This window comes from Ranitomeya imitator, chromosome 3 (genome assembly GCF_032444005.1).
Source record: "Ranitomeya imitator isolate aRanImi1 chromosome 3, aRanImi1.pri, whole genome shotgun sequence".
Lineage (NCBI taxonomy): Eukaryota > Metazoa > Chordata > Amphibia > Anura > Dendrobatidae > Ranitomeya > Ranitomeya imitator.
Window position 1 is genome coordinate 127,300,934 of NC_091284.1, and position 14,710 is coordinate 127,315,643.

General features: G+C 43.2%; 1 protein-coding gene across 1 annotated transcript; it reads left to right on the plus strand.

Moving 5' to 3' along the window:
* Positions 1–14,101, plus strand: LOC138672954 (fibrinogen-like protein 1-like protein). The gene is made up of 3 exons (XM_069761408.1): positions 1–131; positions 4,256–4,354; positions 13,256–14,101. The coding sequence occupies exons 1-3, from the start codon at positions 128–130 to the stop codon at positions 13,888–13,890; spliced, it is 738 nt and encodes a 245-aa protein (XP_069617509.1). The 5' UTR covers positions 1–127; the 3' UTR covers positions 13,891–14,101.
* Positions 14,102–14,710: the final 609 nt, after the last annotated feature.

The following is a 14,710-nucleotide window of genomic DNA, read 5'->3' on the forward strand; positions in this document are numbered from 1 at the left end:
CTCATGCTTATTCCATGGTGTGGCACAATCTGTTGGTCTAGCAATTGAGGACAAGCAAAAAAGAAAGCCCTGCAGATTAACATTAGACAGTGGAGCTCAGGGAGCGAGTAGATGAACGAACAGGACGATGGGTGAGTAGACTGATCAGCGGTATTAGATAATGTCCATGTAGGATTAGATCATTCATTTAGTATTTCTATGTGTGCAGGAACAGCACAGATGTGAGCCTCATTCAATAAGGGTCTGCAGATTTTCCTACTATAGGATAATGTCCGCCATCAGACCTGACTTACCTTGTAGAAGGCTTGTATGAAGGTGTTGTGGTACATGCAGGTATTATATTATGTCAGGTCTGTGTAATTAAACATCTGTAATGATACTTGTCACATTTGAGTGAACACTGAGTTGTTCTCTGCGTTCTGTGGCAACATTCTGGCATTACAGAGACTTGTACAAGTCTTCAGTGTTTCCCTATGGGAAAAAAAGTTGCAAGGAACTTTGTAATAATCATAAAAATCTATTAGTTATCTAAACTTACCAAACTAAAACAATAATTTGTGGTTCGTTCCCAATAGGAAATTTGCAAAACATTGTGTGTGCTAATGAGGATATAAATAATGTGCCCTAATATAAAGAATAGATGGCTACAGGCATCGGACGGCATAAAGTGGTATTCCCACATCGAACATACATGACAGTCACATTATATGACAATACAGTTGTATATATGTTCCAGTCGACCGCATCTAGGTAATGTAGACACACCCACGCTGTGTGCGACAGTCTGCTGAAGTGTGGGAACGCATATGGCTGCTTCTTCCTGCCATCATTAAAGGGAACCTGTCACCTGAATTTGGCGGGACTAGTTTTGGGTCATATGGGCGGAGTTTTCCGGTGTTTGATTCACCCTTTCCTTACCCACTGGCTGCATGCTGGCCGCAATATTGGATTGAAGTTCATTCTCTGTCCTCCATAGTACACGCCTGCACAAGGCAATCTTGCTTTGTGCAGGCGTGTACTATGGAGGACAGAGAATGAACTTCAATCCAATATTGCAGCCAGCGGGTAAGGAAAGGGTGAATCAAACACCCAAAAACTCCGCCCATATGACCCAAAACCAGTCCCGCCAAATTCAGGTGACAGAGTCCCTTTAAGTAACAGCTCCGGATGGGGATGTGGAGCAGTAGGCTTCTGGTCTCCGTACAGTGAGGAGGTGGCAGGATGCTGCTCAACCTCTAAAACGTCCACAGCCGGATCCTGTATTATATCAGCAGCCCCTCTGCTGAGGCACAGTGAGATTCATTGCCCTACCGATTAGGCCATGCAGTCAGTGTGATGTCATTGGCGCCAGCATCACCAGATCTGCAGAAAAGTTCAGTCTGCAGAAATAAATCACCCCATACCTCAAAGTGAAGACAGACACAATCCTGCACTGGACTGATTGACCCTAAGCCTAGTTACAGGACATGACATGTTATATAATATCTATCTACAGTTGTGCTCAAAAGAATTTTTGCTTTCTTGGCCTTTTTTTCAGAGATTATGAATGATAACACCGAAACTTTTTCTCCACTCATGGTTAGTGGTTGGGTGAAGCCATTTATTGTCAAACTACTGTGTTTTCTCTTTTTAAATCATAATGACAACCCAAAACATCCAAATGACCCTGATCAAAATTTCACATACCCTGGTGATTTTGGCCCGATAAGATGCACAAAAGTTGACACAAATGGGTTTGAATGGCTACTAAAGGTAACATCCTCACTTGTGACCTGTTTCCTTGTAATCTCTGTGTGTGCATAAAAGCTGAGTGAGTTTCTGGGATCCAGACAGACTCTTGCATCTTTCATCCAGCCACTGACATGTCTGGTTTGTGAGTCATGGGGAAAGCAAAAGAATGTCAATGGATCTACAGAAAAAGGTAGTTGAACTGTATAAAGCAGGAAAGGGATTCAAAAAGATATCCAAGGAATTTAAAATGTCAGTCAGTAGCATTCAAACTGTGATTAACAAATGGTAAATCAGGGGCTCTGTAAAAACAAAACAATGGTCAGGTAGACCAACAAAAATTTTGTCCACAACTGCCAGGAAAATTGTTCGTGATGCAAAGAAAAACCCACAAATAACATCAGCTGAAATACTGGACTCTCTGAAAACTAGTAGTGTGGCTGTTTCAAAATGTACAATAAGGAGGCACTTGAAGAAAAATGGGCTGCATGGTCGAGTCGCCAAAAGAAAGCCATTACTGTGTAAATGCCACAAAGTATCTCACCTACAATACGCAAAACAGCACAGAGACAAGCCTCAAAACTTCTAGAATAAGGTAATTTGAAGTGAAATGACCAAAATGGAACTTTTTGGCCACAACCGTGAATGCTACATTTGGAGAGAGGTCAACAAGGCCTATGATGAAAGGAACACCATACCTACTGTAAAGCATTGAGGTGAATCGCTGATGTTTTAGGGATGTGTGAGCTACAAAGGCACAGGAAACTTGGCCAAAGTTGAAGTAAAGGTGAATGTAGCACATTATCAGCAAATACTGGAGGCAAATTTGCAATCATCATCCCGGAAGCTGCGCATGGGACGTACTTGGACGTTCCAACATGACAACGATCCAAAACACAAGACTAAGTCAACCTGTCATTGGCTTCAGCAGAAGAAAGTGAAGGTTCTGGAGAGGCCATCTCAGTCTCCTGACCTCAATATCAGTGAGCCACTCTGGGGAGATCTGAAGAACACAATTCATGCTAGACAGCCCAGGAATTTACAGGAACTGGAGGCTTTTTGCCAAGAAGAGTGGGCAGCTTTACCTTCTGAAAAAATAAAGAACCTCATCCACATCTAGCACAGAAGACTTCAAACTGTCATTGATGTTAGAGGGGGCAATACACGGAATTAAGAAATGGGGGTACATGAACTTTTGATCAGGGTCATTTGGATGTTTTTGGTTGTCATTATGATTTAAAAAGAGAAAACAGAGTAGTTTGAAAATAAATGGCTTCATCCAACCACTAACCATGTGTGGAGAAAAAGTTGCTATCATTCATATTCTCTGAAAAAAGGCCAAGAAATCAAAAATTCTGCCGGAGTATGTAAACTTTTGAGCACAAATGTATATATTCCTGCCATATCGTGACCACGAAATAGAGGTAGATAATAGTCCTGCAGAACATGTAAAAGATTACAGTACAGTTATTGATAGTGATTTACAGCTGACGTTATTTCTATTAGAGCCATTCACTTTTTATGTCCTTTCTTTCTGACCCACACCCCCATAACAACTTGTGCCGACCCAGAGATTTCAGCAAATAGGACTTTTCACATTTCCAGCACCGTCCACATCTATCCCCAACCTGCACTCCTTAGCCTGCTAATACCCCACTGCTGAGATGCTGCAGCAATATTTGTCCCTATTATTGCTTGGCAATCCAGAAGTGACAAATCAATGTAAGTCTATGAGAGTCAGAACGAGGCCACAATGAGGCGCTAATAGACTTACACTGAGAGCTTGTAACCGTAACTCTGACTTCTGGTCAGTCCGCAGTTGCGTTCACACGATGGTGGTGTGGGCCCGGAGAGGAACCAGGAAGAGCTGAAGACAGCGGTCATTGAGTTTAATGCTAGGGGCAGGGAACTTAGATTAGCAGCACAACTTCAGCTCTGAAATGAAATGAAAATGCTGGAATGGTGCTTTAACTGCCGTAAAGTGTACACAAAAGCTTTTCTGTAGCATATCACCTATAATACCATACAAGTCATATATTATTGATGAGAAGGCTAGTGTTAGACATCAGTATACTACTACATATGTACATTCACTGTCATGATTCCAGAAAAGTCCATTTCCTTCAAATAAGAGAACCGACCTTTAGTCCTGTAACATGTAGACCAAATTGAGCCCAGCAAGAACGCTACAATTTTAGGCAGGGGTCACACTTGCGTTTGCAATGTGAGAAACACGCACCAGTCTCTTGCATCAATACCCGGCACTGCCGCCGGCACTCGGGACTGGAAATACATGCAGCTGAACGCTCCGGTCCCGAGTGCCGGCGGCAGTGCCGGGTATTGATGCGAGAGACTCATGCGAGTTTCTTGCATTGCACACGCAAGTGTGATCCCGACTTTACAGGGGCACTGCAGAATGTGTTGTTTTTATGAAACATTACAATTGTTAGTACGAGAATGGATGAAACGTATATAATTCTATAGTATATTGACATGTGCATGAGATTTCTGTACTTTCCTCTGTTAGGGATTTTGCATTACCTGTGGATACTAGTCTTGGTTTGTGCAGTCTCAACACGTCATGGTCATCGGAGACCAAGAAATGAGGATGAAGAGCCGTTAGAAAGTAAGTTCTCCCTTGATGCAAATATGACACTACAGATGCAGATATTGTCAGGATGCAAAGGTAATATACAGTAAAAAGTGATTAATTCAACGTCCAGCGCTCTGCCATTTCTCTATGTCATTGGCATGCCTTGGATTCACTGTCATAATGCACGCCATAATTATCTTGCTGTGCGATCACGATAAATCGAACTATAATTTTGCACATTATCAGCCCAGTGTACCCCACTGATGGATATACATGCACATATACACAAGCACTATGCATGTACACAATCATATTCACATTGGGCACACATATATAAAATATATATATGCTTATACATTACACATGTCATTACACATTGTGAAAGCATAAACTCATTACAGGTATATACACATTACACACAAAATATAGAAATATGACTATATTTTCTGTAAATTCTAACAAAGAAGACAAAAAAAATAGAAGCAGCTGCATATTTGTAATTTATTCCATTTACTGATGGTCATTTTGATACTGCATCCTCTACAACCAAATAGTTTTTTTTCATGGTCCCATATTTATAGGCATGGCAGCATTTCCTTTTTTTAAGGTCTTTTTTTTTTTTGTACATTTTTTTGGTTAAATGCAGGAAAAAAATTGCACCATTTAGATTTACACAATTTACTGATCACCATAAATGAAATGTTCATTGTATTTTTTGGATTGTTTTGGTTATATGGATACCAAATCTGTATGTCATTATTTTCTGACATTTATTGGTGTGTTAAAAAATTGTATTAAAAAAGTAAAAAAATATTAAAAGCATATGAATAAAATGTGATTAATGTACCGTATTTGTTTTGCACTGTTATCTTTAGTCACCTTAAGGCCACGTGCACAAGTTGAGTATTTAGTGAGTTTTCACCTCAATATTTGTAAGCTAAAACCAGGAGTGGGTTATAAATACAGAAGTGGTGACGTGTTTCTTTTATACTTTTCATCTGATTGTTCCTCTCCTGGTTTTGTCTTTGAAATACTGACCAAATACTGAACGTGTGAACATGGCCTAATGAAAAAAAAATCAGCTTTCTTTTTTTTTAACTATAAGGCTATGTGCACACGTTCAGGATTTCTTGCAGAAATTTCCTGAGCAAAACTGGTTTTTGGTGCGGTTTTTTTTGCGGATTTTCCGGAGGTTTCCAGTGCAATAATATAGTGGGAAATCTGCACAAAATCCGCAAAATTAATGAACATGCTGCTTTTTTTTACCACGATGCGTTTTTTTCGCAGAAAAAAAACGCATCATGTGCACAAAAATTGCGGAATGCATTCTAAATGATGGGATGCATAATGTATGCATTTTTTCGCATTTCGAAAAAACGCAAAAATACGCAAAAAATCTGCAACGTGTGCACACAGCCTCAATCTAAAATAAAAATAACATTTAAATGTTAAAGGAAACCTGTCATCAGCAAAAGCGCTATTAACCTGCAGATATGGGCTTAATCCACAGGTTAATAGCTTTACTATAGAAAACCAAACCAGAAAAAACAAGGATCCCTAAAAAATAACTTTTAATCACAATAGTTAAAAATAGAAGACTTTATATATCACATATAGTAAAAAATTACAAAGTGTACCTAAAGAACCCTATAACGGACTACAATAAATCCTGCCTGTTAGGGGAGGTTGGCACCCTAATTTTCCGCGGTTGATGCTCCCACTCCTCGACGGCTCACCCTTTTAAATCCCTAAAAAGGTCTGTAATACAAGAAACCTGGTGAGCCCTGAAGTACAATCCTATACTGACAACTACCTAACAGTGGAGGTTGGCACCCTAATTTTCTGCGGTAGGCGCCCCCACTCCTCGGCGGCTGACCCTAGGGTCCCTAACAGTCCCTATAATAAGGATAGACAAAAGATAATGTCCCAAATACACCTCCGATACCCGTGAAAAAAACACAAAAAAATTGAAAAATTAAATACAAAAAAATAATAATGAAAAAAAAAAAGAGAAATCGATTGCTATCACAGCTTTATATTGCAATATATGGTGGGTGTCGCATAGCAATATATACCACCACAAAAAATACCCTTACAGATAACTTGGTATAACGGAGTATAAAGATATATCTTGTCCAAATTAGATTATCCTGACCAGCATAAAGTGCAAGAATAGACAGAATATGTATGATGACAAAATGTGTATTGGTCACACTACTCCCGTCTTATTACAATATTCAGCAAGAGACGGGTGCTCAATGCCACCAAAGTAGCCTTTCAAAAGACACTGGAACCACATCAATGTGCAACATTTATATACCAGTGGAACGGCAGTATATCATTCATCATTATAGGACAGATACTCCTAAAAACATGGATCCACCAGGTAGTACATAGATATCCATAGGCAGGTAATTTTAACATTCATACACCTCTTTTACAATCCTCAAGGTACTCGAACACAATCGTTCTGACCACATAGACAGTATGCATAAAATTGTGTCACCGCTGTACTCATCTACTTGTTGAGGTGTATTATGGCATTTCCAATTAGACCCAGAAGTCCATGTGGAAGAATGGATGTCATCCTGACCATAGTCTGTCAGTAAGTCCCCAGGTAATGCCCGACGCGTTTCCCCCCCATTGGGGATAACAGGGGTTCATCAGGGGTTAGGCAACTACACAGAAAATACAGGAGCTGTATAACCCCTGTTATACATTACAATTCTGTACAATAGGAAACTGTAAATGGTGCTTTAAAGACTAATAGCTGCTGAGTAAAAAAAATGGATTTGCACACAGATAAGTGAGAAATAAAACATCCTACTCTCCTGGATGAGAATGGGACAAATTTTTTTTATACGTTTTGGTCACCACAGCCACATTCTGATGACCTATGCATTTAATAGGTCACTAATATCAGATTGGTAGGGGTCTAACATTCGGCACCCTCAGTGATTAGTTGTTCTCGGTGTGGTCAGTGGCCAGATGTCATTGGTTGCCGAGCTGATATTACTTTTCCGTTCACTTTATAATGGCCGCTGTCTGTGCTGTTCAGTTATGCAACTGCTAGCTTCCATTTGCCACCAGCACAGGCAGGGGTGCCAGGTGTTGGCAGGGCTGCAACTAGAAATTTCGGAGCCCCATACTGGCAAAATTTTCGGGTGCCCCTTGAGACTCCGCCCAGATTCCACACCAGTCTTGCCTCCACCCCTAGAACCATGTATAGTCCCACCGCCCACTCATAGAAAAACTCCACATCTGCACCACATCCTCACCAATCACACATTAACAGTTCCCATAATCAGATCACAAACATAGCCAGTAGCTTTTGTTTTGGCCAGAACATTTTTTAAGCCACCACCACAATAAGGTAGACTCTTTTGGCCGGGCCCTACTCTACTCTAACCTATTAAACATTTGTTAAAATAAGCAATACAATTTAGGTACATTTTTAATTTATTTTTCACTGTTTTAAATGTCCAAAAATATCACAAAACAAGGGACAAATACCTCCACACCATGACCAGATCACATATTGCCACCACATAGTGACCAAATAATAGCACATACAAGGGACAAATACCACCACACCATGACCAGACCACATATTACCACCACATAGTGACCAAATAACAGCACATACAAGGGACAAACACCACCACACCATGACCAGACCACATATTACCACCACATAGTGACCAAATAACAGTACATACAAGGAACAAATACCGCCACACCATGGCCGGACAACATATTACCACCAAATAGTGTCTGAATACTACAATACTGATCATTAATAAACAAACACAATACTAATATCACCATAAGTGCAATTATACACAGGAAATCTGTACTTAGTATGCAGTGTACGGGTCCAGGTAATACAGTGATTACCGGTGATATTATACACAGGAGCTCTTTATGCAGTATCAGTGTACAGGTTATACAGTGATCAATGACATTATACACAGGAGCTCTGTATATAGTGTCAGTGTAAAGCTAATACAGTGATCACTGGTGACTTTGTACAAATGACCACTGTATATAGTGTATAGTGTATGGTGTCAGTGTGCAGGTAATGTGACACCCCAGGTTCCTGGTTGTCACAGTGGCATTGCTTTCCTCATGGGGAGAGTGAAGTCACGCTTGGAAGCGAAGAAGGATTTTTTTTTTATCAGGTAAACACAAGCATGCAATATGCACTCAGGCCAGAAGGGGGAGCTCTGATCCAGTTTGTGGGTAGCTCCCTATATATATTCTGGTCTGGAGGGAAAGTGAGGTCAGTTAGTTCCTGTCAGAGATAGAAGTGTTGTGAATTCTGCTCTTGGGCTCCCTCCGGTGGTTATGAGTGGTAGTGCTGCTGGCTTTGGATCGCAGCATTTATCAGGTGTGTTCACTTTTTGCAATTTGGACTCAGCTATTTAGTCCTGCTTGATCCTTTAGTCAGTGCCAGTTGCCCATTGTTTTTGGAGGATTCACATCCCTTACTGGTCTCTCCTGTTTGCTGTGCTTTTCAACAAAGATAAGTCCTGGCTTTGTTTTTGCTGTCCACATGCTGTGGGCCTTATAGTTCAGTGCATTTTCATGTTTTGCCTTGTCCAGCTTGTCTGTGTAAGAATTTTTTGCAGCCAAGCGGTATCTCTGGAGATGCAGATATACCCTCCATGTCTTTAGTCAGATGTGGAGTTTTGTATTTTCTGTGGTGGATATTTTCTAGTGTTTTAATACTGACCGCATAGTTCTCTGTCCTATTCTTTCTTTTTAGCTAGTAAGGCCTCCTTTGCTAATCCTGATTTCAGTCTGCGTTTGTCATTTCCCTCTCCTCTCACAGTCAATATTTGTGGGGGGCTGTCTATCCTTTGGGGATTTTCTCTGAGGCAAGATAGTTTTCCCGTTTCTATCTTTCGGGGAAGTTAGTCCTTAGGCTGTGTCGAGGTGTCTAGGGAGTGTTAGGTACATCCCACGGCTATTTCTAGTTGCGCTGCTAAGTTCAGGGTCTGCGGTCAGTACAGGTACCACCTTCTCCAGAGTATGTCTCATGCTGCTCCTGGGCCACCAGATCATAACATAGAAGGGAGCAAAGGGGCTTTGCAGCCACGAGATGTGCTGCAGCTCCTAGAAAGAGAGAAAGAGAAAGCCGAATGGATTGTAGTGAGCGTGTAGGAGAAGTGAAGTGCAGGAGAGTGAGAACTGTGGAGAATAGCTGCTACTGGGCTACCTCCCTACAGAGTGCAGACACCTGTAGTCGGAAGACAGAGGTTGTGAGGGACTCCATGGCTCACAGCAGAAACCGGCAGGACAGTTGGATTGCAAGTCACCTGTCCGCCCTGACACCTGGAGACACAGTGGTGCATAGAGCCCGGGTCACGATAGAGACCCTGTAAAAAGGCTCGAGCCACCTGTCATACGGGTTAGTGTCCTACCTACAAGGAGGACAGAAAGAACACGTGAGGACATTGTGAGAGACGTAGGGCAGCAAGGAATTATCCAAAAAAGAGAAAAAAATCCAGGTTCCAAAAACTTACAAATTTATTCAGGATAAAAGGCAAAGTCCAGTCCAATCCAATAAATTACATAGTGAAGAGTAGCCAGCAACGCGTTTTGAACAATGGTATGTTCTTTCTCAAAGCTTTGCTCACGTGATGACTACACGTTATCCGTGCTTCCCCACAACACATGCCGACAGGTGAGCTGGTATATATTTTTTTCTTTTTTCAGCAAGGAATTATACCACAGCGCTAGAGGGAAGGCTTCTAACTCCACCTGGTAAGGGGGACTCCCAACTCGCTTCCAAAATGACCAGATCCTACCTTTACCTGTGATCTGGTACCCTGGACTGTGACTGCCTGAATTCATCAATAAACCAGGTAAAGAGACTGCAAACCTGTTTCCTCCGTTTCTTGCTATACCACCTACCATCCTTATCTATACACCGGGAGCCCTGGGGATCCAGCTTAACTTGTGAGAAGCCATACCATCTTAGCTGCCATAACATCACCCCAGTGGATCCCTTTAAGCAGTGACGGTCATCCCTGACCGAGAACCACAGGTGGCGTCACGAACACAAACTTTATTTAAAACCCGTTTAAGGACATTCTCTTTTACTTGGGCGCCCAGGGCCACGGACCGGGTCACCGCCACTGTGACATCACCTTTAAGTACCGGACCCGGTACCGAGTACCCTACGGCCCTGGCGGGCGACTCAGGTAACACACTGACTCACCATTGATGTCGCTAGGTGAAGTCCTTCATCTTCACTTTTCATCCTTATCCAGCACAGGCCACCATCACTTCTTCCAGCCAGGGCTCGATGCTGTAGGAAATAACACAGTTATCTAGAGCACCACTTGCAGAATACAGTTGGAGCGCCCCCCGACACAGGGCCACGGGGTACTCGATCCGGGGTTGTCACGGTGGCTAGACCCGGTCCATGATCCTGCTAAGGGGTGTCCAATGAAAGGTGATGGTGTGTGGTGCAAGGTGCGAGGAATAACGAGGACACAAGGTTGTAGTCTCTTTACCTTTTTACTGAAGGCTTCGGGCTCCGCAGTCCAGAGCACTGCTAACGGGGCTGGCTGAGACCGGCCGGTCCCAGGGCACATCCAGAGTTCCCTTTGCAGGTGGGAATCAGTGTCTACCTTCTAGCGCCTGTGTGTTGAAGTCCTTCTCTGCTGAGCACCACGGGATAGTCCTCACAACTGTCATATCTGTTCCTTCTCTCTCTCCGTCCCCCAAATTATATGGCTAGGACGCACCTTTATGGCAGGTAGGCATGGAGTTATTCTGGGACCCTAGAGATGCCCCTCTCCGACGATTGCCTCCTATGTCTTCTTAGGTGATATATGGTAGACAGCCAACCTGTAATTAACAGTCCTGCCGCTTTTTGAAGTAATGCGTGGAGTCTGTTACTTCCTCGGTGCTTCGGCCACCGGCTACGTGCCTCAGAAGGATGTTGCCAATCTCGGGGCACGACTCCTTCTGGTTCTATCTCCTTCATACTATGATCCCACTTCTCACTTCTCCACAATATCCTTCTCTTCGTGTCCTTCCTTGAGATACCGCCGCAAGGTAGTGCAGGCGCGGTCCCGTAACAATCTGTCCTTTCTGCTAGGTACCTGCCAGATTCCCAGTTCTGACAGGTCCTCCCTGGAGCTCTCCCAGGCTGCGTTCTGACCTAACTTCCTATCCAACCCCCAGTTTTACCAGTGTGAGGCGTGGCCTAGTGCCTTTTGCTCCCCCTGGTGGCCGGAGTGTGAAGTGTAGTGTGTGACTGTGATACCTGGTCAAGTGAACTCCTTTAGTGCAATCAGACATAACATCGCTCCCCTTAGTGGCAGAGCGACATTACTGCAACGACCAGGACTCTGGGGTGCTGCACATTACTTACTTTTTTCCCAACTTCTACACTACACCAGATAAAGAAAAAAAGGCGACATAGTGTCACTCTGCATGGTGACAGGACAGCCCCCCACATTTAAAACAGTATCCTCAAAAAATAAAATAAATACATCACTGCATTAATAATATCCCTTAATAATATCCCCCATCCTGGCCCCCATGTTTCTCATTCCTGGCTCCAATCATATGTTCTCCTATCACGGCCCCATATGTTCTCCCATCCTGCCCTCATATCCATTCTGCCTCCATGTGATAATCAATCCTGCCCCATCTGTCCCATGATCCAGCCACATCTGTCCCATGATCCAGCCCCATCTGTCCCATGATCCTGCCACATCTGCCCCATGATCTTGCCCCATCTGTCTCCATCATATCCATCCTTCCCCATGATCCTGCACCATGTGTCTCCATCCTGCCCCATGTCTGCATCCTGCTCAATGATCTTGCACCATGTGTCTACATCCTGTCCCATCTGTCTCCATTGTGCCCCATATTCCTGTCCCATCTGTCTCCATCCTACTCCATATTCCATCCCCATCTGTCTCCATCCTGCACCATATTCCTTACCCATCTGTCTCCATCCTGCCCCATCTGTCTCTATCCTGCCCCATCTGTCTCCATCCTGCACCATGTCTCCATCCTGCCCCCGTGTTCCCATCCTGTCTCCTGTGCTTCCATCCTGCCCTGTGTCTACATCCTACCCATGTCTCCATCCAGCCCCCCGTGTCTCCATCCTGCCCCTGTGTCTCCATCCTGCTTCCCGTGTCTCCATCCTGCCCCGTGTCTCCATCCTGCCCTGTGTCGGGCCCGCACGGCAAAAGAGTATAACTGAACCTGCATCTCGGAAGCAGGTTCAGTTGCTGCACCGGCAGTAGCCTGCCGCTGGGACCCGATGAACTGAAGAGATGGGGCCTGATGATATTGATTACCTATTTTTTGGATAGGTCATAAATATAAAAGTAGAGCAGCCACCCTTTAAAGTTAACACAGGCGGTCTGCATAGGCTACCTCCCACGAGTGTATAAATTGGACTAGTGCAATCTGGTAAAAAGTGATCGCATTCGGACCTATGTTATTCAATGACGCAGTGCAGATCTGCATATTTTTTCTCAGCTGCATTTGGAAATATCGCAACATGTTGAGATTTGACTTCAAAATCAGATGGGTGCAAGCAAAATGGATGCCTTATGGACCATCAGTATGAGATTGAATTTTTACGGGCACATTGCAGTTTTGTAGTATAGGAAACTGTAAATGCTTAATAGTTGCTGACTAAACAAACGGATTACATACAAACCGCACATGGAGAGAACACGGATGACAGGTGAGAAAAAAAAATCTTCCCACTTTTTTGTATGAGAGCGGGACTGATTGTTTTTGTTCGCTCGTGTGACCTCAGCCTATTTCTGATATCATTAACTTTGAAAAGCAGAAAATCAATTGTTTGGAACCACTTGCAGCCTGTACACCCCTGTAATAGTAATTTTGTCTACAAGGATTTAAATGACTTTATCTGTGTGTGTTTGATCATAGATTTACCAAAGGACTGCAGTGAAATACCACTATACAAAGAGAGTGGAGTCTACATTATACGTCCCAGAGGATTGCACCCATTGATTGTGTACTGTGATATGACTGAGAGTGGCGGCTGGATTGTCATTCAGCGTAATACCTTCAATTCGGAGATAACCTGGGATGAATCCTGGACCACTTACAAATATGGCTTTGGGAATGTGGAGAAGGACTACTGGCTGGGCTTAGAGTATCTCCATCACATTACTAAGCAGAAAGTCTACCAGGTACGGTTTGTGATTCATGATAATACAAATGAAGAAAAATATGCCGATTACAATCTCTTCAGTGTAGACGATGAGGCTAATGGCTACAGATTGAGATTGGGAAGCTACACAGGTACAGCTGGAGATGCCATGTCTTCAATCGCAGCAGGAACCACACACGATAACATGAAGTTCACAGCAAAAGACAAAGACCAAGATATCTACTCAGCTAACTGCGCAGCCAGTTATGGTGGTGCGTGGTGGTACGCTGCCTGCTTTGCCTCAAAGCTCAACAACAAAAATGGCATTCATTGGCAAGGGCTGTGTAATGGAAATTGCCAAGGATCCACTGTAATGATCCGTCCAGCAGATTACTGCGTCTATCTTTAACAGTTACGGAGCTAGTGCCAACAGAATATATCATAGCTTCTCTTCTGTAGTGCTACTTTAAGGCAATGTTTTTCATTTTTGTGAATTTTTTAATAATAAGAGATGAATGCTGTTGAAGTTAAATTTTCTTTTGTATGTATGTCAGATTTACATATAATGTACTTTGATAATAAAATGCTTGTCCAGGAGAGCAGTGCCGAGAGTACGTAGAGCCACAGTCTCAGAATATCTTAGTGTATATTTTACAATATAATCTAATATATAAAGCTGAATGTGTGTGTGTGTGTATGTATGTATGTGTGTCCGGGATTGGCATCTGCATCGTCACAGCTACAGCCACAAAATTTTGCACGGTCACACGTCTGGACCCCGAGAGCGTCATAGGCTATGTTGTGAGGCGAAATTTTAACCCCGCGCTTTCCAATTCACAAAATAGTTTTGCCCCTATCTACATAATGGGGAAAAAGTGAAAGGAAAAGTGTTGGAGGCAAATTGACAGCTGCCAGATGTGAACAAGGGGGACTTAAAGAGTGAGAGCGATGGCGCCAAAGAGTATATACCGTACAGTTGCTCAGGTGGGGCCCTGACATGGGATACTCACCACACACGGGGATATGAACACACACACAAAATGCGCCACACACTACCACGTGCTTGAACACATATACCACCCTCAGCACACATTTCACCACACGTACACCAACCTCGCCACATAAAGGTCGAAACACAAAAGTCACCGCTCAAAACCTGCCATGCGCAAAATTTGCCACATGCAAAACTAGCCACACGTGGAAAACTCACCTCATGGAAAACTTGCCAC

What these genes read in the sequence shown, in the direction of transcription:
- LOC138672954 (XM_069761408.1), top strand. An exon ending in GGATGAAGAGCCGTTAGAAA is followed by an intron (nt 4,355 to 13,255) that starts GTAAGTTCTCCC and finishes GTTTGATCATAG; the next exon opens with ATTTACCAAAGGACTGCAGT.